The following is a 26,698-nucleotide window of genomic DNA, read 5'->3' as shown; positions in this document are numbered from 1 at the left end:
TTGAACTTCTGGCTAGCAAAGCTCTTGAGTGCTCAGAGCTTATGGCCCTGTTCTGGAGGAACTTAGAAGACAATGCTGGGGGAAGAGCAGACAATGGAGTTTCAGAGGGAAGTTTTGAAAGTCTCTCAAAGACTCTAGCAGGGCCATTCATGTGTTGTTGCTGTTGCTTAAAGAACTGCTAAAGTAAAACCTTGCTTTGCTGGAACAAATGATACTGGCCCGCTGAAGCTGGCGAATCAGCTGTGATTAAGAAGAGACCAGCATCATTTTTGAGGTGAAATCTTCTGGGAAATGCTTCCTACAGGGTCAGCACACAGAAGCTGTGGTCCAGAGGGCACCATGGCTTTAGGTTACACTGGCAGCTAAACTTGGTGTGTACAAGTATTTCCCAGGTGGTACTGGTTTTTAAGACATGAAGGCATCATAGAGAACACCTAAGGCTTGGCACCGTGAGGGGCTGGAAGAAGTCATTGGTGAATGTGCAACCTCAATTGAAATAGAAGCTCCAGGACTGAAGGGGGTCATGGAGAGAAGTTGAGGCATGGTACCATGTGGCAGGGTAAGAGTCCTTGAAGAGAGGCCAGGAGAGGCTATTGGTGAAAGTGCAGCCCAGTTGCAAGGGAGACCCCAATATTTCGGAGAGGTCAATACCACTGGATGGCTAACAAAGACAATTGCAGTTGTGAAATGGCACCAACTGAGTCTAGCCAAGCTACGTGTGCTGTGTTGAGTTCACAAGGGGTCAGTTGTGCTGGATAGTTTTATGTCAATTTGGCATAAGTTAGAGTCATTTCGGGAGGAAGATCCTCCAATGAGAAAACGACCCCACCCTTCGGGCCTGTGGTGCATTTTCTTGTTTGATGATGGATATAAACCGGCCTACCACATTGTGAATGCTACCATCCCTGGGCTGGTGGTCCTGGGTGGTTGACAAAGCAGGTTGAGCAAGCCATGGAGAGCAAGCCCATAAGCAGCACCCCTCCATGGCCTCTGCATCAGCTCCTGCCTCCAGGTTCCTGCTGTGACTTCCTTGAACAATGGACAAGCTGTAAGAGGAAATAAATCCTCCCTCTCCAAGTCACTTTTGGTCATGGTGTTTCATCCCAGTTGTAGAGAATGGGCATGTTTATTCTTATACTAAACACACACACACAAAAAAAAATGGTAAAATGTAACAATAATAGGCATTTCCTATTCCATATTTCCTATTCCGTAATACATTTTTGTAATATGCACATATAACATAGTGGTGTGAATGATACTGTCCCCCACAGGTTCAGATGCGTGAATACTTGTTCACCAGTTGGTGGTGCTGCCTGGGGAAACTGAGGAGGTGTGTCCTTGCATGAGAAAGTATGTCACTGCGGTCAGGCTTTCAGGTTTCAAAGACGCAGGCCATTCCCTGTTCATCACCTCTGCTTCCTGCTTAGATTTTAGACATGAGTTTTTGGTTGTTCCTGATGCCATGCCTGTAGCCTGCTTCCATGACTCTCTGTCATGATGGACTCTTCTCCCTCTGGAACCATAAGCCCAAATAAACTCTTTGTTCTATAAGTTGCATTGGTCATTGTGTTTTATCACGTGTGTGTGTGTGTGTGTGTGTGTGTGTGTGTGTATGTGTATGTGTGTATGTGTGCTATGATAGGGCCTCACAAATGCTAGCTAAATGTGGTGCCACCGAGCTGTATCCACAGTCCCTACTATTTCATAATGGCAAACTTTTCCATGTGAATGTCTCCGTGTCACCAATAAGTTATTTAGAAGAATTAATTCTGAAAAGTTTTCAAGATCTACTAAAACAAAGTACTCTCTATGACTAATTAAAGAATCTCCTGAAAGATATAATATGAGGAACCATACTTACTATTTTTCTTTGGAAATATGCATATAATTGTATATATACAATATATAACCCATTCCAAAAATATCCTGCCAACAGTACTGAGTTTTTAATTTTATAACCAACACTAGCTATGAATTAAAATATCTACTTCCAACTGTGTTCTTCTGTCTTCAAGCTTCTCATGGCAATCAGATGTTTCACAGATGTGTTAATCTCACCCTCTCATACCAGCCATGAAAAGACAATGCTGTAAAATAACTGAAATCCATCAAGAACAAAACAGCAGTGTCCTGCATTATCTGGCCTCCAAGAAATCCTAAATTCACCCTTCAATTTAAAAGATTAAAATGGAAACTTTTTTTTTTTTACCGATTTTCATACAAACCCAAGGTTTTAGAGAATGAAACTTCAACACTCTCAGCTGCTGCCACATCACGCCTCCAAACAGCTTCTTAGTGCAAAGGCAAAAGCCTAGCAAATTTTATGCCAGTGTCAACATATTATGAACCTCTGCTACAGCCAGCAGGCAATGTGCAGAGGCACACACTTCCCCAACAAGAGGAATCAGTCTAGAATGAGACTCTCAGGAAACTTCCCATTCTGTTTAAAGAAAAGTAGGCGTCTGCATCAACATTCTAACAAAAACCCGGGGCACAAAGAGGCTGTGCCGAACTCTTCCTAGTGCGAGCTGTCAGGAAAAGAAGAGTCGCTACAGTGATGGATTAGATTGATGCACCCTTGACACTTGTTCTTCCACCTCTGGACAGAGTTAATTTTAAATGATGGTTAAGTAAAGTCCTTCCTGAAGGATGGACTCCTTCCCAGGGGCACAGCCACACTTCATTTTCTCACTCTCGGACTCATTTCTCTCTCACATATCAAGCTATCTGAACTGCAAACTTGAACTGAATGTGTACACTGAATCAGAGGCGTGCTCACTAACCCCTACAGTGTCATGTAAGACACCTTCTAGAGTATAAACCTGACTTCGATTTGTGTTGCTTTTCAATTAACTGCTTTGCTTTGCTTTGTTGTTTTGAGGTACGGTACGCTCTAGCTGCACAGCCAGGCCCAGGTGGCCTGAAACTCACTATACTGATCAGACTGACCTCTGATTTGCAGAGATTCTCCTGCTTCTGACTCCTGAAAACTGGGATGACAGGAGGATGCCACCATGCCTGACTTTTGAATGTCAGAAAGTAAAGTATTCCCTCGATATCCAGGTAGATACACAAGAGAAATAAAAACCCATGTCCACAAGTGCACACAAAATGCTCATGGCAGCATTATACAAATGGGGTGGAGTAGGGGAATCAATTCAACTACCAAGAAACTAATGGATAAACACATGGCACAGAACGGAACATTGTTTAACAATAAAGGATGCTACCTCGGTGAGCCTTGAAAGAACTGTAATAAGAGAAAGAAGAAAGCCAACCCCAAAAGACTATGTAACACATAGTTCTTCTTTTTAAAGTCAGGAAAAAGATTAGCAGTTCCCAGATTTGAGAGTGGAGAGGTACCAGTGTGAAATCGCTCTCTGGGGGAAGATGAAGTTCCCATTTAGCATGCCAAAACCTAAATTCCTGGCTGCCCATCTCAACCCAATTCTCCTCTTCTCTCCATGTCAGTTACAGACTGTGATAGTTATTTTAGTTATGAATCCTCAGCCTCCTCATTAAGTCTCGTGTTTCCTTTCCAACAGCAGGTCCCTATATTCTTCCTCCAAAACATACCCTCTCTTTCCCCTTGTACCCTCGCGTCTCCCACAGACCACAGAGTAAGAGACTCTAGCCAGCCTGTCCTCTGACCACTATCCAACAAATCCTGCCTTTTTCTCCTTCCTTATCACACTCCAGCCATGTTCACTTCCTTCTACCCTGTGCAGGTTTTGTTTCCCCTTCTTCCTCTGGCCCAGAAGGGCCTTCCCTCCTATTGTCTCAGGGTTGATTTCCTCTCATTACTAATGCTTCAGCTTAAATGCTACATCCTTGAAGGGGCCAACCAAAATTACCTTCATATGCGTTACTATGGAACTTAATATACCTGCTTATTTTCTTCATAGCATCAAACAGCACTTTCCTGCCCAAATGACTCACTGCTTTCTCCCACACAACTTCTTCACTGCTGTATCCCTACAATCAAGAACTGTACCCACATCTAGCATGTGCTCAACAGAAAGCTACTAAATTATAATTAGTAACATAATGAGAATAAGATAAAACTCAATATCTCTTGGGAAATGAGAAAATGAAGTCTAGTTCCGCCGTAAGAAACAATCAAGTTCTATGTAGAAGCTATAACATGGGATCCAAGGAAAGTATAAAGATGCTGTCATCTTTTCTAGAACAGCAGTCTAAATTCAAGGTGCTGTTTTGTTGATGAGAAATGGGTTGTTACATGGAGCAAAATGTTGGCATAATTAGAGGCTAAACATTAATAGAAACAGCAATAGGGTAAAGAATGGGGGTAGAACAAGAACATTTTTAAGTATTTTAGGTAGAAAGAAAAAAATCAAACATATTCCAATCATAGCTACATCAATAAGAATCCTTGTTTGTACCTTTTTTTTTTTTTTGGTTTTTCGAGACAGGGTTTCTCTGTGTAGCTTTGCGCCCCTCCTGGAACTCACTTGGTAGCCCAGGCTGGCCTCGAACTCACAGAGATCCGCCTGGCTCTGCCTCCCGAGTGCTGGGATTAAAGGCGTGCGCCACCACCGCCCGGCCTTGTTTGTACCTTTTAACGTAAGCCTTTGTTAGAGAACTTGGAAAAGCCAAGTGAAAATGAATACAGTTTTTAAGAAGCCCCTGAAGATACTAAGATGGTTAGTAAAACTTCCTGAATCAAAAGGTTGGTATCATCAAATTTATGAAACCAGAGGATTAATTTAGAAAGAAAGGCAAAGAGGGTCCAGGAAATAGCCAGTATGAATGAACAGCATATATGAATAATGAGCCTTATGTAACTATAGCAACAGACCCGGGATGAACCAGCTTTTGTCTTTACAGTAGTTAAATATTATTCCTGATGTACAGTAATTTTCCTCCACAAACAGTGCTTTCCTGCTGATAAAATTATGCACAACCCTGGCCTATCAAAAGCTGCCTGCAGGGTCTTTGCTGTAGAGAGAAACTGAGCAAACTGTGGGAACTAGCTCATTTGGATAATGAACCACAGATCTCCCAGGCTTTGTTTTCAGGTAGCAGCAACAACTGTTTTTCTTCTTGTTCTCTTTTTAAATCCAAAATGGCATCAGTTACTCTTAGGAAATATAATTTTTTTTTAACTAGAGTTCTGCTTTTGATTTCATATCTCTTATTATTTCAACTCTCTTGCTAAAAGCATCCTGGAAATAATATAAGAGAGCATCCACGTGTCAGGGGGTGCAGCTTTTCTGTTACCGGGCTTCCACTTCGTTTCCAGCTATTTTATTCTCACTGGCCATCCCAATTAAGGAAAATAATGTAAGACTGAAAAAATAAGATTTTTCTCAAAATCTTTAAAACAAAACAAAACAAACAAACAAACAAACAGAGCAGGCTCCTTGTAGCTGCCGAGTGAGTCTCCAGGAGCACTCTGATGCAAATTCTACTACCTTAGCCTTGCCTGCTGTCGTTCAGGCTGTGGTCACCACTGTGGTTTCTTCTACAGTCTCATGAGGCCACCTCAAGACTGTCCCCTCCAAACTCTCAACTTGGCTAGCTTCAAATTCTCACAGCAGCCTCCTCCAGGATTCTGTGCCATGAATTTTCTCCTCTTTCTTGTATAACATTTCTCATTCTCACTCTTTTTCCTCTTCCTACAAACAAACTCTAGCTTTATTTATCCCTGAAGTTCTTTCCTTTGGCTTAGGAAATCAATGCTATTCAGGCTCCACATCCCTGGCCACCATGTTCATAATGCTTTTTACAGGCTATCACTTCATTCCTTAATTTCAACAAATAGTTATTTCTTTATTGAACTGGAAAATGTTCATTATTTTTCATGCCATGTACTAGGTTCTGAGAATGAGAAGATGGCACAAAGGTCCTGTGGTGGTTTGAAAGAAAATGGCCCCCATAGGAGTGGCACTACTAGGAGGTGTGGCTTTGTGGAGTAGGTGTGGCCTTGTTGGAGGAACTACATCACTGTGAAGGGGGGCTTTGTGTTTTCCTAAGCTCAAGCTAAACCTAGTGTGGAACACGGTTCACTCCCTGTTGCCTGCAGATCGAGACGTAGAACTCCCAGCTCCTTCTCCAGCACCATGTCTACCTACATGCCACCATGCTTTTCACCATAAGGATATTGGACTAAATCTCTGAAACTGTAAGCTAGCCTCAATTAATACTTTTCCTTTATAAGAGTTGCTGTGGTCCTGGTGTCTCTTCACAGCAATAGAACCTAACTAAGACAGGCCCAGTCCACGTGAACTTGTCCACAGAACTACTTTAGTTCTGCGACATGGTAATGCAAAGCCTTTTCTTGGTCTTCACTGTAGATGGGCCTTTCTCCGTCAGTTAGCAGGCAAGAAAATGCCTCATGGACTTGCCAGTCTGATGGACACAATTCCTTGATAGAGGCTGCTGCTTCCCAGGTGTCTCTAGTTTGCAACAAGTTGACAGAAACTAACCAGCACTGCTGGTGGCCACGTCAGAGGAGCAGCAGGTGGCAATTAAAGTTCAGTTTGACCATCAGGAAGCAAAGTTCTGATGGGTGAATCTCATATAGGCAAGGCCCTGAGGGCTGCAGACCCAGAACGTCTCTTGCTACTGCTGTGCCTTTACATGTTTACCACTGGCATTTTTCTCTGGTATCTGGCATGGTGTGAATGGGTATAGGGGGATCCCCACTGCCTTTAATGTAGTATGACTATCTCAAGGAAATATCCCATTCTTTTCAGTATTTTGTACCTGTGGATTATTATGAAGATGATTTCCTCTTAAGCTGTACTGTTTAACTGAAGCAATGACTTTATACAATAACAGAGTTAGCTTAAATAGAATTTTGATGATTGAGGGTCTTTAATAAATATAGTAAGGAATTATTGATAGTGGTTAGTTTAGTGGGAACACTAATATACGTAAAAGTAAGATATGATGTTGCCCCCACCCCTGATAAACCAGGGGCTGTAGAGGATAGAAAATAAGAACAAGGAAATGTCATACAGCTAATTTCTCTTGAAGAGCCATATATACTGTGGCTTAGGTTAATGATTAAGAAAAATAATTGTGTCTCAGAAGCTAGAGTTAGGTCAAATTCTTTTAATCTTAATATTGAGAGATGTATTCATGGGTTTAACTGTGCATCATATTTAAAATAAAGCTTTAAATATGAATTAAGGTTAGGTTAAGATGTTTTTGTTAATGGCTTTGGGGTAGAAAACTTGGAAAACAATTTAAAGTTTAGAAAGGCATACTTTAATAGCTGAGTGAGGTAACTTGTTGAGGTCAGGGAGCAGGAACAATGGTAGCCTGGCTACTGCTGGTTGATGCGCCTATCTTGCTAGGATGGGTTGGTGACCAAAGGTGATGATTAATTCCTTGGACAAATTTCTGCCCTGATATGATTTAATAAAAACTGTTGATAAATGGGTATATACCATAAAGATGTAAAATAGAGATGACTGATTGTTTTACATATATAAAGTTTAGGTTTGTGATTCTTTTAAGACTCCTTGTAAGATTACCTTTCGTAAAAAGTAATAAAGTGATTGATACTTTCTCTGTAATCACAAAATGCAGCCTACCAGTAAAAAGAACTCACTGAGAAAAATACCTTGCTTGCTTACACTGTTAGTCTATAACAAGTTGCTTGGATATGAATGCATGAGGATTCTTGGGATAATTTGTTTTTTATCTGTAATATGTAGGATGTTTAATCATGTAAGGGAAATGGAAAACATGCTTTTTACTTGTATTCATTATAATCATCCACTTAAAAAATAGAAAGTAACCACATTATAATTTTTATACTGTTTGAAAGATTTTGCTGGGATATATAAGCTGTAAGGGAAAAAAATAAAGTTATTTAGAAGGGAGACAGAAGTAAGAAAAGAAATAAAAAACAGAAAGAGAAGATAGAGAGACCCTAAAGGGGTGTGTGTGTGTGTGTGTGTGTGTGTGTGTGTGTGTGTGTGTGTCCGCGCATGTGCGCGTGTGCTTACACACACATGCATTTTCCCTTTTTCACTGAAAAGGTGTGTATGTGTTTTTTTCTCTTTTTCGTTGGCCCCAGAGAGTTAAGTTTTACTCCCTCAGATTTAAAAAAAAAAAAAAAAAAAAGGCAAGTTGAGAAGTTAGCTCCCCAACTCTGTGGGTCCCCCTCAATTCCTGAACTGCTAAAGGCTGGTCCTGAAGGCTGGTCCTGAAGGCTGGTCCTCACAGCAGTAGGGGACAGCACACTTATCAGCCTTTGCAAAATCTCTCTCCCTCGGAATGTGAAGTTCACTCTTCCCTTTTTTTCTACCTTTCTAACATATTCTTTTTCTCCTCTAACCAGTCCCGCTTCTTCTTTCCATCCACTAAGCACAGCATTGCTCCATAGTCCTATCCAGCCACGCACATCATAAATGACAGCTGAAGTACCCACTCAAGTTCCATAGAGAAGACCAAGGCTTGGGGAGGTTATGACGTTTCCCCAAAGCCACAAGGAGGATGAGGCAGTCTTCAGTCTTGGTGACCGGATTTCAGAGCTAATGTTGTTAACCTGTTAAGTGCACTGTACTGCCTCCAAAGGTCTTTTCTGAAGGGCCATACCCAATTTCCAATGCTCTTTTAGGTATTTCATCCTAAATCTAGTGTTTGTATCTGCAACCCGAGTCATCTTCCCTCACCAAGATCCGCTGATGCCTCTCAGCTTGTTATATGAAAATTACGGTCTCCACAGGAGTCTTGGACTTGAAATCTCACTCATCATGTTGTGCTCACCCCATTACCCCTTATTAAGTTGAGCATTACGGGTCTCAGTGTCTGTCATTGTCTGTGTCAATCTACCCTATGACTCTCTCCTGCTAACTAATGTCTTAGATGTCCCCTTTAATGTGTCTACCAGACAATTAAAATAGTTGATTTGGGGAAGAAGAAGTAGGATATCAATTATCTCCAAGATACAATTTATTTTTTATTTTTTTGGTTTTTTTTCAGAAATAAGATTACTGGTCTGAAGACGGAGGAGATCCCAATCAAGATAATCACTTTTGCTCCCACAATCCCTCTGCTGTTTCAGCAGGTACCTATGTCATTTGCTCCTAGACGCTGAGAGGAATGTGGTGTGTTAGGATATAGCTGCAACAAGTCACTGAAGGGAGGCAGGCAAATAGCACTGGACATAGGAATTCCCTAAGTGTTCCTCAGCCCTGTTCCAGAAGAACTGTGGCTCTTAACTAGAGGAAGTCTCAAGATCCTTGAATGAAAGGTGCTAAATAAGCATTAGTATGGGCTGTAAGGATTTCTCAGACTCGTTTCTCACTTCCTCCCTCCTTTTCCCCCTAAGCTTATTATAGACAATCTGAATAAATCATTTACATGCAGGGGAGAAAAGAAAGTACACTCTCAAAGCTGTGTGTTATTTTTAAAACTGACCCTATGTGTGGCTACGGTATATTTCTAACATGCTATTTCTAAATTTGTGGTTATTTGATTTGGATTATTTCAAAACATACTTTAAAACCTTCCATCTGTAATACAACAAATATGAGCTCCAGTTTTTAAAGTCGTTATCATTGAAGACATAATGATCTCTGTTCCATGAGCCATCCTTGCTCATGTTATAGTGACATCTCTATTTGCCATTGGAGAATTACAGGCATTAGGATTATCACAGTGAGCAGAAGGAACAGGCAATCCAGGAACTAGTTGTCTGCCAGTGTAAAGCATTACAAATGTTTTCCTTTCAAAGAGAATTAAATAAGATTAATTTAAATTTCACTTTGTTTTTTCCTGATCATACAACAGAAACTTAGAGAACAATGGTCAAAGTTAAACAAAAAAGCTATTTCCAAAACTTGCTTCCAAAATAAAAGGAAAGTGGGTCTTGATTCTGCTTAAGTTCCAAGGACAGTGTTGGCCATTGACAGTCAAATGCTACTTGTAGAAATAGAATTTCCCAAATCTTGCCAATGGACTACCTAGATCTTGAGTCACTGCCCTTTAAGTCAATAGACAGCTTTCTGCTCTATACCCAAAACTCCTACTTCAATTTTTTAAAAAGTTGAATTATTATGAATTACGTATTTGCATTGGATAAAACAAAGACCTTTCTCCCCCCCCCCTTAACTAGAACCATGAAAACCTTAATGCGAAGAAAACTCAGAACTCTTCCACATTGTTTTTTATTATTATTATTATTTTTAAAAACAGGAACATTAACATGGCTGTGCCAGGCTAGGGAGGTTAAAATATTTAAACTGAAGTTGCCTAAGTTGATGAATGATTTTTTTTCATTATTCAAGTGATGGAAATAAGAAATAAGAAGTTCCTATTTTCCAACTAGTTTGCTAAATTCAAAAGTGTGGAATGAAATTGCTCTTACTGTGTAACCCTCAGCTGAGAGAGAGAAAAAGGAAGGAGGAGGAGGAGGAGGAGGAGATGAGGAAGAGGAAGAAGAAGGAGGAGGAGGCATTTGGATATAGCACATATAAAGCTAAAAGCGCTGGGTCTGTAAACATGTACTAGCAAGACTACAAGAGAACAGACCTTACTCCTCCATCTGATCAGTACAGACCACTGAGAGGTCTTCTTCCCAACACAAGTGCTGTGGGATGTTCTGTATGGCAAATGTGTTGCTAATTAGTCAATAAATAAAACACTGATTGGCCATTGGCTAGGCAGGAAGTGTAGGCGGGACAAGGAGGAGAATAAAGCTGGAAAGTGGAAGGCTGAGTCAGAGAGACACTGCCAGCCGCCACAATGACAAACAGCATGTGAAGATGCCGGTAAGCCACGAGCCACGTGGCAAGGTATAGATTAATGGAAATGGATTAATTTAAGCTGTAAGAACAGTTAGCAAGAAGCCTGCCACAGCCATACAGTTTGTAAGCAATATAAGTCTCTGTGTTTACTTGGTTGGGTCTGAGCGCTGTAGGACTGGCAGGTGAGAGAGATTTGTCCTGACTGTGGGCCAGGCAGGAAAACTCAAGCTACACACAAGCACTCTAATGACAAACACCATAACACAGTTTTAAATGGCTTAGCCACCTTTGGCTTTAAGTAGACTCCTCCAACAGTTCTCGTAACAGTCACAGAATACACTTGCAACTGCAGACTAGTTTTTCAGGTTTATAAATACAAACAGAATTTTCTCTTGGGCACCACTATGATGCTTGATAAAAAAAAAAAAATCTAATTATTTTCAGTCCTGTTTTCTACTTAGTTGCTCTTACTGCTTTTGTATTTTGCCCCAAGGCTAAATAAAACAGAATGAGAGGTTGATAAGAAGTTGGTTGTGGCTCTCTTATCAGCTGTTCATTCCTAAGGACTCAGGGCTATAAAATCTCACATCCACCTCGTACATCCTTCCCAGGGAACTTGCCACTTCAGGATTCAAGGAAGGTGAAAAGAATTCCACTTCCTTTCATTGGTTTCTGCATGCTTTCTGGAAAATCAAATCCTTCGCTGGGACGTTCTGATTGGATTGTTTCTCACAAATATTTTCTCATAATGCCCCACCTGCTTGTTTTCCTAGCTATTGGAAACATTTTCAAACCCAGTGCTGATACCAGCTCCTCAAAGAAGTCTCTATGACCTTTCATTAGCCCAACAGTTATCTCCGTAGAGCCCAGAACCCAGAAGACACCTTCCCCGATAATTATCAGTCCCAGTGGTGACTTAGTTCACTCTGTATCTGTTCACCTTGAGAGGACTTTGCACCTTTATTATTTATCTCATACCTAGCAGAGGGAGTGGGACTTGGCAAGACCTTTTTTTTTTTTTCATTAAGGTGAAATTGAAATTTAGAATATAATTCTTCAACGTCCAATTTAGGTAGCACACTGTAATTAAATGTCCTCAATGAAAGCAGACCAAGTCTCCAGGAAGCAGTATGACAAAATGATAAAGATTTCTGAAACACTTAGCCCTCTGTCTCGATACTTCTCCTCTGTAAATCCTCCCTCCAAAGCTGAAGGATGAAAAATGTGCAAAACCATGGCTTAATATGTATCCCGTCTACCACAGTGAAGAGCACAAGTTACAGGAAAGAGTACAGAATGATATAAAATAATGAACTGCTGCTCACTCACTCGGTGAAGCATAGTTCAGTTATCAAGAATTCAGAGGAATTGCCACAGCACAGGGACATGTTGTAATTTTAAGTAAAAACGCAGACTAAAATGTCTAGTTTCAAAGAAAAGAAAAGAAAAGGGGGGAGGGAGGGAGGGAGGAAGGGAGGGAAGAATGAAAGAAGGAGGTAACTAGGTTAGGGGAAGGAAGGTAAGGGCCAGCAGAGATGGCTCAGCGGATTAATGAACTTTCCCGCAAGCCTGATGACCTGAGGTCAGTCCTTAGCCAGGATCGCTGTAAGCTGTTCTCTAAGCTCCACATACGGAAATGTCATTCACATACACGCAACACAAAATAAATAAATGTAACTAAAAATTTTTAAATAAAAAAATACCAACTTTGAAAAGAAATAAATAACAAAATGTTATCAGTGCTTGTTTGGAAAGACATAAATATGTCCCTTTTTAGTTTTTTGATATTTTTCTAAATTCTACATTAGGATACATATTTTATGCCATAATTAATTTTAAATGTATTTATAAAAATTAATAATTTCTTTCAGAAGTACACCCAAAGTTTATAATTATCTTTTTAACAATTATTAATATATACTTAATATAAGAATGTATCATTTGAATAAAATAATAAAGGATTTGGCCTAGTATCTAAGAAATGCTTAAAATATTTGTTCACCTCAACTAATTTCTAAGATTTCCCCATGACAGTAGTCATTAAGTCACCATCTAAAACACCACTGAAATGTTTCTGTGAGAGGAATTTTTATTCTATATAATATACAACAGGATATAACATATAATTTATATCAGAATATATTCGACTTGTATCTCTAGTAATTTTTCATACATAAAACAGGAGACGCTCAGTGCCTTGCAACATATATGGAAGACAAATGCCAGTCAGCACACAGCTGTTTCCAGAGCCCTTGACATGGAAACAAGTTCACACTCCTCTTACCACATTTCTGAAGTGACAGACAGTTCATTCTATCAGCCTGCCTCTAACTGCCATTACTAAAATATTTTTAATTTAAAATTTAAAATAAAAAACAAAAAAATCTTTAAGAAAACAGCATCCAAGATTTGTATATATCAAGTTCTATGAAGAGCAACAAAATGTTTTCAAAATGTGATTCATAAATAAATAGAAAGGTAAGTAATCACTTGCCTTTATAGAAGGGATCAAAACTTGACAAGCTCATACGTTTTAAAGTAATGTGATGGTGACATGAGTCTGGCAGGACTGAAAGGAAGCTAACGGGCATTAAAACGCTACCGCACTCCCTATTAACAAACATTTTACAATAGAACAAGAGAGAAGTACCAATGAGAAATTTAAGGAGTTTGCTCAAAAAAATTACAAGATTAGACAAAACTGTCCAACAAGTGGGATTCGTGACGAGAGAACTGAGGAAATAATTTGTGAATCAGCGTTAATTCTTGAAATTATTGGGTTTCATGTGACACGAAGCAGCAACTCCATTGTCTTGCCTATCATCTCTCTGAGGTCTGCTCTAAGAGGAGCATTTTAGTGACGTGTTCCCTCTCTCATTTTCCCACTCATTCAACAGTGGCAAGTACCTGCAATCTTATAAACACCATAGCGGGCAGATTCTAAGATAAACGAAGAAATCTCCACAAGGTACCTCAAAACTGCAACATTTATAATTCCAATAAAAAGAAATGCACCATAGCAATTCAAAACACCAAGGACTGAAAGTGAGTGAAAGGCACTCTGGCTAGAGCTAGGGAGGAAGGGGGAGGAAGTGAGAGGTGATGCCCCAGAGGAGGCAGCACCTTTTAAAGGGGAAGATTTCAGCGCTATTTGGAATGCTCACATTCCAACCATAGGGTGGGACTGACCTTCTTCTTCCTCTATACAGACTTCCTTTGCCTGTATAGCTATCTCTTCCTCGTCTAAGCACAACTTCCCCAAAGGCCTCGCCTCATAACAGCCCTCTCACAATTCTCTATTCTCCAGGTTGACATTCACCCCAACAGATCAGGAGATACTAGAGGACAGAAACTCTCTGCTCTGTACTGGCAAGAACTTATCAAGATGCCCAGAGCGAAGTTACTGCCGAAAGGTCTAAGGATGAACTGACTAACGGTGTATGTGTTAAAAACGTAACAACTGTCAGGCGGAAAACCTGTTTGGGAGGCTCCTGAAAAGGACTATAGAAAGAAGGAAAGTGAGCTCCAGCTAGAATGAACCCACACAACACCAAAGTGACAGAAAATGTGTTGAGATGGGGTAAGGGAAAGACAACTGCGGGTGCTTGGGATGCTGGGGGAAATTCAGACACCATTCACGGAAGAAGGAAAGATGACCCCGTCACAGTTTGAGGCTGAAATTGTAATGCAGCACAGTCCTCCAAATGTTACACATTGTTTAGTTCCCCCATCCAAACTTAAAATTTTAACTTAAATACAAATAGCGTAGCACAGCACAACTCCACCTTCCATAGACTTTAAAGGACAGAATGGTATTTCGATAAATTTGCTCTCGCTGTATTACTTCTTAAAAAAAATTTAATTTTTATTTCTGTGTATGTGTGTATCTGCATCTGTGCATGTGGGTACCATGGGGTCTAGAAGACAGCCTCAAATCCCCTGAAACTGAAGTTACAGGCAGGTGGTAGCCATCCATCGTGAACACTGGGACCTGACCTCCAGCCCTCTGCAAGAGCAGTGAGTACTCTAAAATGCTGAGACGTCTCCCCAGCCCTAAGTTTTAACAAGCCCATTTCATCTAAATTACTCTTAATTTTTCAATGTGTATTCATCATAATAATAAAATTTCTGCAAAAGTTATAGGGAAAAAAACAATTTACTATTAAAATTTCCAAATACTTTGCATCTTTTGAAGACCTTCATGGAAAAGGTAAAATGGTGTTTTATTATTATATATATGTGAGAGTGTGTGTGAAGGTCAGAGAACAACTTTGTGCAGTTGTCTTTTTTATGAATGAATGTCTCTTCATTCATCTTTTCTACATGGAGTCAAGGGATCAGATCAAAAGTAAGTTTCCAGACTTGTAGGATGAGCACCTTTACCCACCAAGGCATCTTGCCAGGCCAGAATGGTACATTAGTACATTAAAAAAAAAAAAAAAAAGATGCCTTTTATTCTATGAGTCTATAGTATACAACACAAAATAAAATACAATTAACCTATATAATGAGTATGCAAGTTTTCCATTACTGAAGATGTTCCAGTTAATTAAAAATCAGCTGGAAGGCTGGTAAAGGTCTCACTCCTAAAATCATTAGGGACAGTAACTGACTTCTGGACAGAGAAGGGGTAAAGATGAGCAAGAAGCATGCGGACAGCTTCAAAGGAACAGGCACAGCCTAGTAAGAGGCAGCTGGAAGATTACTAAGCACTTGATTGCTGTTTCAAAATTCATTTATATATATATAACTGTATATGCCAAAATTTATGGACTAAAACATTTAAATCCCTGTGTGATCTGAAAACAGTTGGGCACCTTCAGGAGAAGATTAACTGTTAACCAGTATTATCATCATGTGTCCTCTGTAAACCTGTGCTGTTCCTGCTACACCTATTTTTACAATGGACACTGAATACAACGTTTTATTTCCTTTTGATTGCTCCGTTCTTTTTGTGTGGGTCTGACACACTCAATGCTACCGCTGAAGGAGAAACTGCAAACTAACAAAACGTCCTCCTTTCCTCACTGGTTAAACCAAATGAATCAGGAAACTAGAATGGCTTTCCAAGTACGTGTCTCTTAGTCTTCCTTTGTTTAAATGGCTGTTTTTCTCTGCAGTAAAAAGTGCATCATTCAGAAGTAATCCTAAGGACTCATGGTTGAGCCTCACAACCTCTTCTGTAATCACTTTCCTAGCATTTTGATAACATTTTCCACTGTATTATTTTTCCTTCTAGAAAGTACCACACAGTCATCTGAAACTTCAACTTGATCTTACGTTACCATAGCAATTAAAATGCTATCATTTTTTCTCACAAGTTGGAATTCTAAATGTATTTTCCAAAAAGTATGACTCAGGGCCCTCACTTAGATGGAACTGTAAAAAGGTGTAAGACGTGGTGCTCTGTAAGGAGCTAAGCACTTACAAGCAAATACAGAAGACTTCTGTTCTGGGTACCAGCAGTCCATGGTAGGACAATGGGAAGAGTCGGCCGCCAGAGCATGGGTTGAAATTCTCACTCTGCCACTTACTCTTTTTTTTAGACAAGATCCCACCCATATAGCCCAGGCTGACCTCACACTCATTATAGAGACAAGGATGGCCTTGAACTTTGGATCCTTCTTTCCCATCTCTCAAGTTCTGGGGTTACAGGCCTACACTATTATGTCTGGCTTATCCCAGACATAATGTCTGCATGTTAAGGCAAGCAGTGTACCAAATGAGCTACAGCCCCAACTTACTAACTTTGAGGCCTTATGCAAAAGGTTCAGCTTCCGATAAAAAAAAAAAAAAAAACCCTAAAATAATAGTAGGCTTCTAGGAGGCTGAAATATAGACTGGACAAAATGAAACCAAGCGTCTTATGGATGTGCACCTGTGTCACCTACAAGGCACTCTTTAAATCACAGCCAAGAGCATTTCATTTTTCTAAATCATTATTGATGAAGATGGTATTATTGATTGGGAGAGCAAGAGTGTATCAGAATAGCGAGGGCTGCAACTGAATACAAAAGCTGATGAGGTTCTCTGCATTTACGTACAATTACAGAAAACATCTGAATTGGAATCAGAGCAGTTCTGCTAGCTAAAAACTGTCCTGCTTGACTTAAAATAATTTCATCCCAAAGGGCTGAGTTACTGCTCAGTGGTAGAGCTCTTCCAGCTTAGCCTGTGCAAGGCCCTGGTTCAATCCCCAGCAGCACAATAAAATACATACACTAGCTGGGTGTGGTGGCCCATATGTGTCTTCCCTGCACTGAGAGGACTGCCAAAAGTTTGAGGCTACCCTGAGCAATGCACTGAGTTCCAATTCAGGCTGGACTACAGAGTAAAATCCTGCCTCAAAATCCCCCAAATGCAAAAAAATAAAAATAAAATAAAAACAGATTGTATTAAAAAAAACTGTCTATATACAGACAATTGTAATAAATCTACTACAGTAATACAAGGCCATTTTCTTTCTAATCAGATATTTCATCCATTCTGAACACTTCCTCAAACTGCAGAGCTGGGCTTGGGGGTGGGGCATCATCACTTTAAGCCTCTTTAAATCTACACTAGGAGAAACAGCTTCCCTGATCTTCCCAGGAAGAAATCATCTTCTCTTCTTTTAAAAACGGGTGTTGTGTTATTCATGCTAGATTGTAACACATTATATCATGTATGACGTCTGTTTGTGTAATCTTCAGTTTCCTAGTACTCTGATGCTGTAATCACGTTCAAAACTTACTTCAATAAATCATGTGAACATGTTTAATAACCTGTAAAAGGAAGTGAACTATAAGTTGTCAACAGACAGACAGGTGCTTAGAATTAAAAGCCTGCTAATACTCCATTTGGTGTGTTTCAGGGCATTTCACTAAATGGATTGTAGCAAAGTGTTTAACACAGATCCCTATGTAAACAGCCATTAACTAATTGCCAATGAAATAGAAAAAAAAATTGTAAAATATGCTATACCCTAATAAAATGGAGAGGAAGGGGAAAGGCTGAAAAAAATTCAGCCCAACATCTAGGACACTATGAATTGTTCAAGGATAAGATATAGGGAAAATGCCAGTATATGATTGCTAACACTATGAATTGTTCAAGGATAAGATATAGGGAAAATGCCAGTATATGATTGCTAGCATATCATGATCAACATAAAAAGGATTCAGAAGAGATTATTTATAAGCCAGAGAAATGGCTTGGGTAAAGGTGTTTGCCACAAAGTCTGATGACCAGAGTTCAAAACTTAGAAGTACATGGTAGAAGGAGAGAACCCACCCCCCAATGTTTAATCCACACATGCATCCACATGCTTATAGATGAATTCTCCCTCTCTCTCTACTTGTGGATGACCCCCCCCTCTTGCACACATAATAAATAAAAATAACTTTTTAAAGGTAACTTTACAAAAGATGATCGATTACTAAATTTTCACATTGATTTTATTTAATATTTCAATGAAAATGGAAGTGTTCACCTAAGTGTATAAACAAAGGTGTTTTTGTGGGTAGGTAGTCTCCATATAGTCAGGGAGACACTGACCATATTTTTAATCTCACAGAGAGGTACCTGACATCACACTGTTTATTAAGTCTCTCTTGTTGGAAAGCAGAGAACATTATTTCCTGGATATAGATTAAAATTTAACTAGTTTGACTATCAACAATAATCTAATTCACTTACTGAAGAAAATAAAAGTCCAACATTAAGGCCTACAGAACAATATACGATGACTCTAAGGAAGTGGCGTTCTCCACACAACAGGAATGGCACACACATGAACTCACAGACTGGCAGCATGCTCAGGGCCTACACAGGTTCAAGCCACACGGGGTCCCAGCACTGTGAGGGGGAAGTGGACACAGGCTCCCACCCCAACCAAGAAGCTACCCACAACTGACATCTGCTTGAAAACAAAAAGTTAGTTTTCTTCAGTGGAGTCTCACTGGGTACATTAACCACACTTACAGGCAGGTCCCATGCCCAGCAGGATGGCCAATGCAAAATGAACTCAATGATATTTTTATAGACTTTTTTTTTTTTCACATGGCTTTTGTTTGGACATTGTTTGTCTTGTTAGGTTTTGCTTGTATATTATGGTTTCCAATTTTGCTGTTTTTATGGGGTTTGGTCGGAGGGGGGTTGTGTGTTTGTTTGGTTCTTTTATGTGCATGCGTGTGCGTGTGCGTGTGCATGTGTGTGTGTGTGTGTGTTTCTTAGTCTGTTCAAGTTTGTTTATGGTTTTTGAATTTTTTGGGGGGGGCCTGTTTGTTTTCTGAAGAAAGAAAAAGGAGTTGGATGGGTGAGAAGGTGGAGGATCTGGGAGGTGTTGGAGAAGGGAAAGCATGATCAGAATATACCGTATTAAAAAAAAATTTCAATTAAAAAAAAGGATTTTGGGGCTGGAGCAGTGGGTTAGCAGGTAAGACCACTTGGTGCTCTAGCAGAGGACCTGGGTTCAGTTCCCGGCACCCACACAGTGGCTCACAACCATCTCCAACTCCAAGGAAATGCAAAGACCTCTTGCATGAGATGTGAACACAGTTTACACACACACACACACACACACACAGACACACACACACACACACACACACACACAGGAAAAAAAGGTTAAAAAAATCTTTTAAGACAAGAAAGTAGGTAGTAGGTATGACTTAAGCATAGTATCAAGACATGCTACTTTCAGGCCCACATACAGAAGAAAAACTTTTAGTATTTTTCTTAAAATGTTATTTTTGATTTGTTGTTGTTGTTCTTCAATTGATTCCAAACTGACAAATCAACAAGGTAGATTGGGAACTTCAGTCTATCTACCCAATCTTACTTCCGACTCAAGCAAGTAGGCACAAAGTTGAGAGACTGAGACAATTTCTTAACTGCTTGGCTGTCAAAAACAAAAGCAGCAAGCCTCAGTTTTTGACATCTTTCTTAAAATAAACCAAAAAAATATTATTTGGGGGTATAGATACAACATTGAATTCATATACATGGTCAACTAGTTTCCTAGGGTCCTGATCAGTGTTCTACTAATATTATGAAATTAGGAACTAATAGAATTAGGATAATAAAATTAAAATTATTTACATTACAGAATTATAACTTGTTAATTTTAGCAATGGAGTAAATGTGAAAAAAAATACTTCTATGTCGTATGTTACTTCAAGCTTATAGTTAAATTTTCTTTTATAAGAACAACAACTATAGTATGCCTGGTTGTGTAGTAGTAAGGACTTTCTAAGGATGAAAACACATATTAGAAAATGGACATTAAAGCCGGGCGGTGGTGGCGCACGCCTTTAATCCCAGCACTCGGGAGGCAGAGCCAGGCGGATCTCTGTGAGTTCGAGGCCAGCCTGGTCTCCAAAGCGAGTTCCAGGAAAGGCGCAAAGCTACACAGAGAAACCCTGTCTCGAAAAACCAAAAAAAAAAAAAAAAAAAAAGAAAATGGACATTAAGAAGTCATAGCTACTGCTGAAGCATTTTAAAATGCACCGTCTACTGCATGAACTGTTTCTGAAGGCTCTTGCTGTCAGAGCCACCAGCCTAGTGGGGTTGAAACTACTGTCTGTCTTCACATCACCTAGTAACAGCTCACAGCTCCAAACATGCCAGATGATAGACAAAAGATCTGCACCGGAACAAGTTAGCATTTGATGGGTACTAACCGAATTGCTTGGGTCAAAATGACTGAATTCCTACGAAGAAAATGTAAGACAAATTCTACTGTCACTGCTCACTGCTTACTAACCATGCCTAATTAAAACAACTTTTCAGAATTTGTAAACCGCATATAAGACATCAAATGTTGGCCATGCTTAGGAGCTTAAAAAAAAAAAAAAAAAAAAAAAGCTTAGTAAATGGCCAAATAAGATATACAGAGCCCACTGACCTACATGCTCAGTAACACCAACACCAAATGTCCTGTGCACATATGCAGATGAAAACACAAAGAAGTTCTTCAACAGACTTTGAGTCTCCCAAATATGGTGTGCGTGACTAACAGTGAGCGAAAACGCAACTAAAACTGTCTGCTGAAAACCCTTTACAGTCTAGGCACAGCAAAGGCCTGAGTGACAGCAGAGAGGGATGTGCAAATTTGTGCAGGAATCCAGCCAAATGTTTGCCAACTTCCCTCATAGCCTTGGATTTATTGACAAATGGCACTTTCTCTTTTTGTCTGTTTCAGCTAAAGAACATTAGCTGAAGGCAGATAACATAGTTCAATGGTAGTGTGTTTGCCCAGCATGTGTGAGGGCCTAGGTTAAATTCCCAGCATAAAAGGGATTTAAAAACAATTAGTTGAGTGGTAGAAGTTTCCTTGTCTTCAAAATTCATAGCCTTAAGGATTAGATTTACAAAGGCATGTTATATCAAATAACATAAACAAAAAGTTGCACAAAAATTCTCCATTTCACAAATGTGTCTAATGGAGCTCCCAAAAATTATTTTCTTGGAAAAATTAAGCATACTATATTGCACTGAATTCTTTATTTTACTTTGAATGTTTCTCACTATAAAAATTTCCCACAAAAAACTTATACTAGATTATTATAAAAGGAGTGTTATTAAAAGAAAACTGAGTTTGTGTATTTTTAATATTTATGTGTTCATGTTTTTTTGTCTGCATGTAAGTCTGTGCACCACATGTATGCAGTGTTCGTGGAGATCAGAAGAGGGCCTCAGATCTTCTGGAACTAGAATTACAGACAGTTCTTGGCCACCCTGTGGGCACTGGGAATCAAACCCTAGGTCCTCTGCAAGAACAGCAAGTGCTCTAACTGCTGAGCCATCTCTCCAGCTTCCAAAATTTACATTTTAAAACACAGTCTCTGTGTTTTATTTAAGAATATAGAATATACTTTATGTTATATACTTTAAAGTATATTTAAGAATATACTTTACAGATCTCAGTGTTCCCTTGTTCTCAGCAATGAACAAAGTACTTAACTGCTTTACAAATAATATAATAAACACACTTCATTCCAGTCACTCTGTCCTGAAGCCGTTCAGCGTCCCCAGTGCTGTATACCTGAATGGCATGGTATATTTTCCTTCAAATGATTTCTAATTCAATATGGGTACAACTGAAACAAATATACACACTGCAAAATAAAACTATTCTATAACCACCCTTAATTGTGTGTTGATATAAAATAAAGTTGCAGAACATTTTATAAGAAATGACTATATTCTTTACATAGAAGTGTAGTAAGTTAAATTGGCAAGGGACTTTTCGAGTTAAGATATGGTTCTCACAAAATTCACTCAATACCGGAAATGCCCCATGAGACCACTGTGTAAGTTTTACCATTTTATTGATGAATAATCTGAGATCTTAGAAAAGTGCATGACTGGATCAGATTTACACACTAAGCAACTGAGCCGCTATTTGAATTGGGCCACATCACAACTGTCACTAGATCAACAATTCTCAAGTGCTTTCACATTAAGAAAGACCTTTCCAAAAAGTTATGTAATTTCATCATGACTCCATTCCTATCATATAACAGTAGCAGTTGAAATTCACTAAGAGCATACCATGTGATAGGCACCACTCTACACTCTACACCAAGCCAATCAGATCAATCAAAAACTCTGTAAGAAAGGGCTCTCTCTCACCCATTTGGCAGATGAAAAGACTGAGGCTCAGAATAAAATGGGTAAACTGCCTAAGATCACATGGCTAGCAGCTCCAGGAATCAGGACTGAAGCCCAGAGCCTATCATTCCAGGACAGACAATGTTCTTGGGAGGGAAAAAAAAATGCAGAGGAAAAGGTTGGAGAGATGGCTCCGCAGATAAAGGATCTTCCTGATCCTGCAGGGAGCAGGAGCTGAGTTCCTAATACCCACACTTGAGGGTTCATAACTATGGGGACCAGATAGATGTCTCTGGCCTCCAGAGCACTTACACTCACGTGTGTGTGCACAGACACACACATACATATAACTAAAAATAATAAAAGTAAATAACTAAAAAATAGCAAAGGAAGGTAGGAAGAACGCCTTCTGAGTCAGGCAGGAGATTGTAGAAGCCCAGCATGAGCAGCTGAGGGGCCCTGGTAGAAGGGCAGGAGCCAATCAGTCTGGAGCACTGTTCTCCCATAGAGGAGAAGGAAGTGAGCCAGGCAGGTCTGCTGCCAGTCTGATGTAGGGAGTATGAGCTGAAGAGGATAAAACGTGTTGACTCTAATTCATAAAGTCTCATTTGCCTGAGAGGAAATTTAAAGTCACTAAAAGACTCGGAACAGACATGGTAACACCCCCCCCAAAATTGATAGCCCACCACTGCCAAAGTACCTATCACACCAGAAGAGCTAACAATCACTGGAAAAAGTCTGACTGACTCTTCTCAGCCTTCTTCTTCTTTCCCTTAAACTGGCATTTATATTGCTGCATCACCTTGTCATCCCCATCCTTAGAAGGGGAAATGTAATTAGCATAGCTTCTTCCTCATTAGTTTTCATACCAGGACTCCATGGTGCTAGTGATTAGTTTAGTATAGAGCTCTTTCTCAGAACATGGCAAGTCAGATGAAGAAAATCGCAACAGAATTCCATTCTACAGCACATCTTAAAAGTGGAATTTGTAAATCCATTTACCACAGCAAAGGACAAAAGCAATGATATCCAGGCATCCTTAAGTGGCATGTCTTAAAAGATATATTCAGTGAGGAAAACTAACTCTAATGGAATTTCCTCTCATTACTTAAAATAAACCAGGTCACTGAGATGGGATGCGGTATGGTATTTTGTTCATTTTGATTTCAGTTTAATTTCATCAAATCATAAATTCCCATGAAAATACCTTAGGCATATGCCTGCAGTCACTGTAATGCCCAGCCTTTCAGTATATGTGCTTTTGCATGATTTTAAAGAAAATAATAAAAAATTGTGAGCATATTGCTCCAAGTTGCTTTTATTTTTTTTAAACTTATGTCAATAGCTTTAAGTATGAATTATCTCCATGGCTATAAACTGCAGGTGTAAAATATATTGTATGATCTGATGGGAAATTTAACTCAGAAGACTAAGTTAAAAGCCTAACCTACGCACATCAAAATTAATCTAACTTCCTAGATTACAGCAATGGTCTTTTTTTTCCTTCCCAAAACCACTGAAGTTAAATATACCTCGATGTATTAAGTTCAGCTGTAACTACAACTGTAATATACGTTCCACTGAACCGTGACCTGTTTTTTCGTCTCAAAAGTGAAAGGGAATTATGACAGTTATGAGACTTACATTTTTTCCATTCTAGGATCCTTCTGAAAGTTATTTCACACTAGAGCTAAAAGCAAAATGCACTTCATGACATTTATTTGCTTTGCAAAAAATTTATTTATGTTACTTACGTCTCATAAGACAGCATTTCAATAAGTCACTGATAACAATTATATTTTTCATTTGCTTCCAAAGTATACAGACCAAGGGACAATTGGCAAGGAAAAATATCAGTATGAAACATGATGCCTAAGTTTAAAATTCAATTATAAGTACATGCTATATTTACTTTCAAGACAACACCAATCCTCACAACAAGTACAAAATTAACATATATAAATAAATGTGGTTTAAAATACCCACCCCTAGCAGAAAGCTTTTTGGTGTTGATAATTTTGGCAGCATACTCTTGTCCAGTAGGGATTTTCATACATCTTCTCACCACTGAGAATGCCCCCCTGGAAACCAATAATTAGCAAGTCAGCAGTATAATCAGATCTAGTATCCACTTAGAAACTTACACAAGCATATTTATGGGTCTTTAGCAGTCTGTCAAATATCAATATAATAAGAGCACTATCTAGAAATTCTTTCTGGCAAACCCAGATCCTTCTTAAATGCTAATGAATAAAAATAATTTTTGACTGGAAACACCTCATTAATCCACAAAATAAATGGAAATGCCAATTATGACCACTCTTGTTTGCACATGAAATTTGAAAACATTTCATAATTCACACTCACGAAACACCAAATGCTCATAGCAAACCCTGCAAAAAGTAGAGACAAGGGACAGGGAGAAAAAAAAATCTACTGCCTGTTTATTTCGGTAGGGGAAATAATTAACATGGCTCCAAGTAAGTAAATATGGCGATTGTTTTCATTAAAACATAAATCTGGGGCTCACTGGTGTGCTTTACCAGATCCTGGGGTAAGGTGATTTCTCTCTGCCTGGTTTGGGCTGGGGGAGGGGAGAGATTTGAATTAAGCTGCTCTTCCGACATGTCTCCATGTTTCAACAGCAGATCATCTATAAAGATATCATTTTCATTCCATTTAAAATGCTTACACTTCCTTTTATGCAACTGTAGGAACCTACAGCACACACACAAATGCATCTTTTCCCTAGTAGTTGAAATTAGCGATAGAGGAACTGGTTTGGTGTTGGATGCTTGGTAAATCAGCATTCCTGGCTGGGTCTCTGTTCGCCCCTGTACAGATCTTCTGTAGGTAAGTACCGCGTCCCTCCTTAACATCTACAAGAAGTTCTGGCACTTAAGTGGAGGAGGTCATTTTACACAACCACAACGCTAGGCTACCCTTGGGAAGCGCTTTCCTGAGCTCCAGAGGGCTTTTCCGCTGCCTAGATAAATAAATCTTCTCAGGAAAGATGCACACGTACTTAAATCCTATAAGAATGATGGTGAGCCAGTCATTTCGTGCAAAGGATAGCGGATATGGGGCAGGGGCGTGGGTTCTGTTGGGTGGCCCTTTTCCTGGACAGAACTACTACTTGGATGCCGAACCAGAGTCTCCACCAAGGCAAGTTGAACTTTCGGCATCGATAAATATGGCACCATCTCTGAGAGCCAGTGCTCATCAGCTCATCGGAACCTGGGTCGGAGGGCAGACACACCGACCGCGGGCTGAGCAGGATGACACCTATTTACCAAAAATGTGATAAATGTTGCATTTTGCATGCATCTCCTTTCCTCTCAGAACACACACGCACACACACATGCACACACACACACACACACACACACACACACACACACACACACACACACACACTCGCGTGCGCTCACACTTCTCAGGATGACAGCTACAACTGCAGAGCTCGTAAATTCTCTAAGTCTCCGGTGGAGAGGTGGAGGACCCGAGGAGGTGGGCTGGGGATTCGAGGCACCCGCTACAGCGGGGCAGAGGTTTCCTCCCCTCGATGCCCCACCCGCGTCAAGCCAGGGGTCCGTCACCCCGTCTCGGCCTGCGGGCTCCCTCTCCCCACTCCCCACGAGGGGGACGGGGGGTGGGGGGTCGCGGGAGGAGATGCCAGGCAGGGACGCTTACTTTCCGAGCTCCTCGAAGAGCTGATACTCGTCGGTGAAGCGGGTGCAGGTGGTGGTCGAAGCCATGGCCGGGTCTGGACAGTGCGCCGCTGGGTGCGAGCGCGACGGACGACACGCGATCAGACGCGGCTTCCCGGGACTGGCGCCGCCGCGCTGTCACCCGGGGCCGCCCTCACTTTTCCTTGTCCGAAAGTAGCTCGCCCGCGAGGGAGTGCGCGCAGGGGCGGGGCGCGGGGCGAGGTGGCCAGACCAGCCCGCGCCGCGATCCCTCCTCCTCCTCCTTCTCCTCCTCCTCCTCCCGCCGCGGCCGCGGGGCGCTGCGCTCCAGAAGGGGTCGGGGGGCCGGCCGGAGGGGTGGCGGCTGACACCGGGGCGGCAGAGGGACAGCCGGGCTGCAGAGCGAGCTCAGCGCAGCGCCCGGGGCGACGGGCGGCGGCCGGAGAGTGCACAGCCGGCCGGCTGCTCCTGCGGGCGGGCGGGCGGAGGTGGCGCGGGTGGCCCGGGCTCCCCACGGGGCCGCAAGGCTGGGAACCCGTGCGGCGACAGAGTGCGCTCGGCTCGGGCGGGCGGGCGAAGCTGGCGGCCACAGCTCCTCCCCGGCGCCTCCTCCCGCCTCTCCCCGCCCCGCGAAGCCCCCTCCTCGCCGGCCCTACACCTCCCTCTAGCGACTTCAGCCGAGTC

General features: G+C 40.8%; 1 protein-coding gene across 21 annotated transcripts in view; it reads right to left on the bottom strand.

Moving 5' to 3' along the window:
- Positions 1-26,492, bottom strand: part of Camk2d (calcium/calmodulin dependent protein kinase II delta) — a 258,730-nt gene extending 232,238 nt beyond the window's left edge. For 5 of the 21 annotated variants that reach the window (XM_052729960.1, XM_052729968.1, XM_052729972.1 and 2 more), the window contains exons 1-2: positions 26,019-26,482; positions 24,312-24,406 (exon numbers count right to left, since the gene is read on the bottom strand). In XM_052729960.1, the coding sequence (XP_052585920.1) occupies positions 24,312-24,406; positions 26,019-26,083 (160 nt within the window). In that variant the 5' untranslated portion in view covers positions 26,084-26,482. Of the gene's footprint in view, positions 1-24,311; positions 24,407-26,018 lie in introns of all 21 variants that reach the window. The other 16 variants (XM_052729961.1, XM_052729973.1, XM_052729979.1 and 13 more) reach the window with 9 other exon arrangements.
- Positions 26,493-26,698: the final 206 nt, after the last annotated feature.

Source organism: Peromyscus californicus, unplaced genomic scaffold (genome assembly GCF_007827085.1).
Source record: "Peromyscus californicus insignis strain IS unplaced genomic scaffold, ASM782708v3 Scaffold_9__1_contigs__length_137607984, whole genome shotgun sequence".
NCBI classification, from domain to species: Eukaryota; Metazoa; Chordata; class Mammalia; order Rodentia; family Cricetidae; genus Peromyscus; species Peromyscus californicus.
The sequence above is the reverse complement of the archived record's forward strand: the minus strand, read 5'-3'. Positions and strand labels throughout refer to the sequence as shown.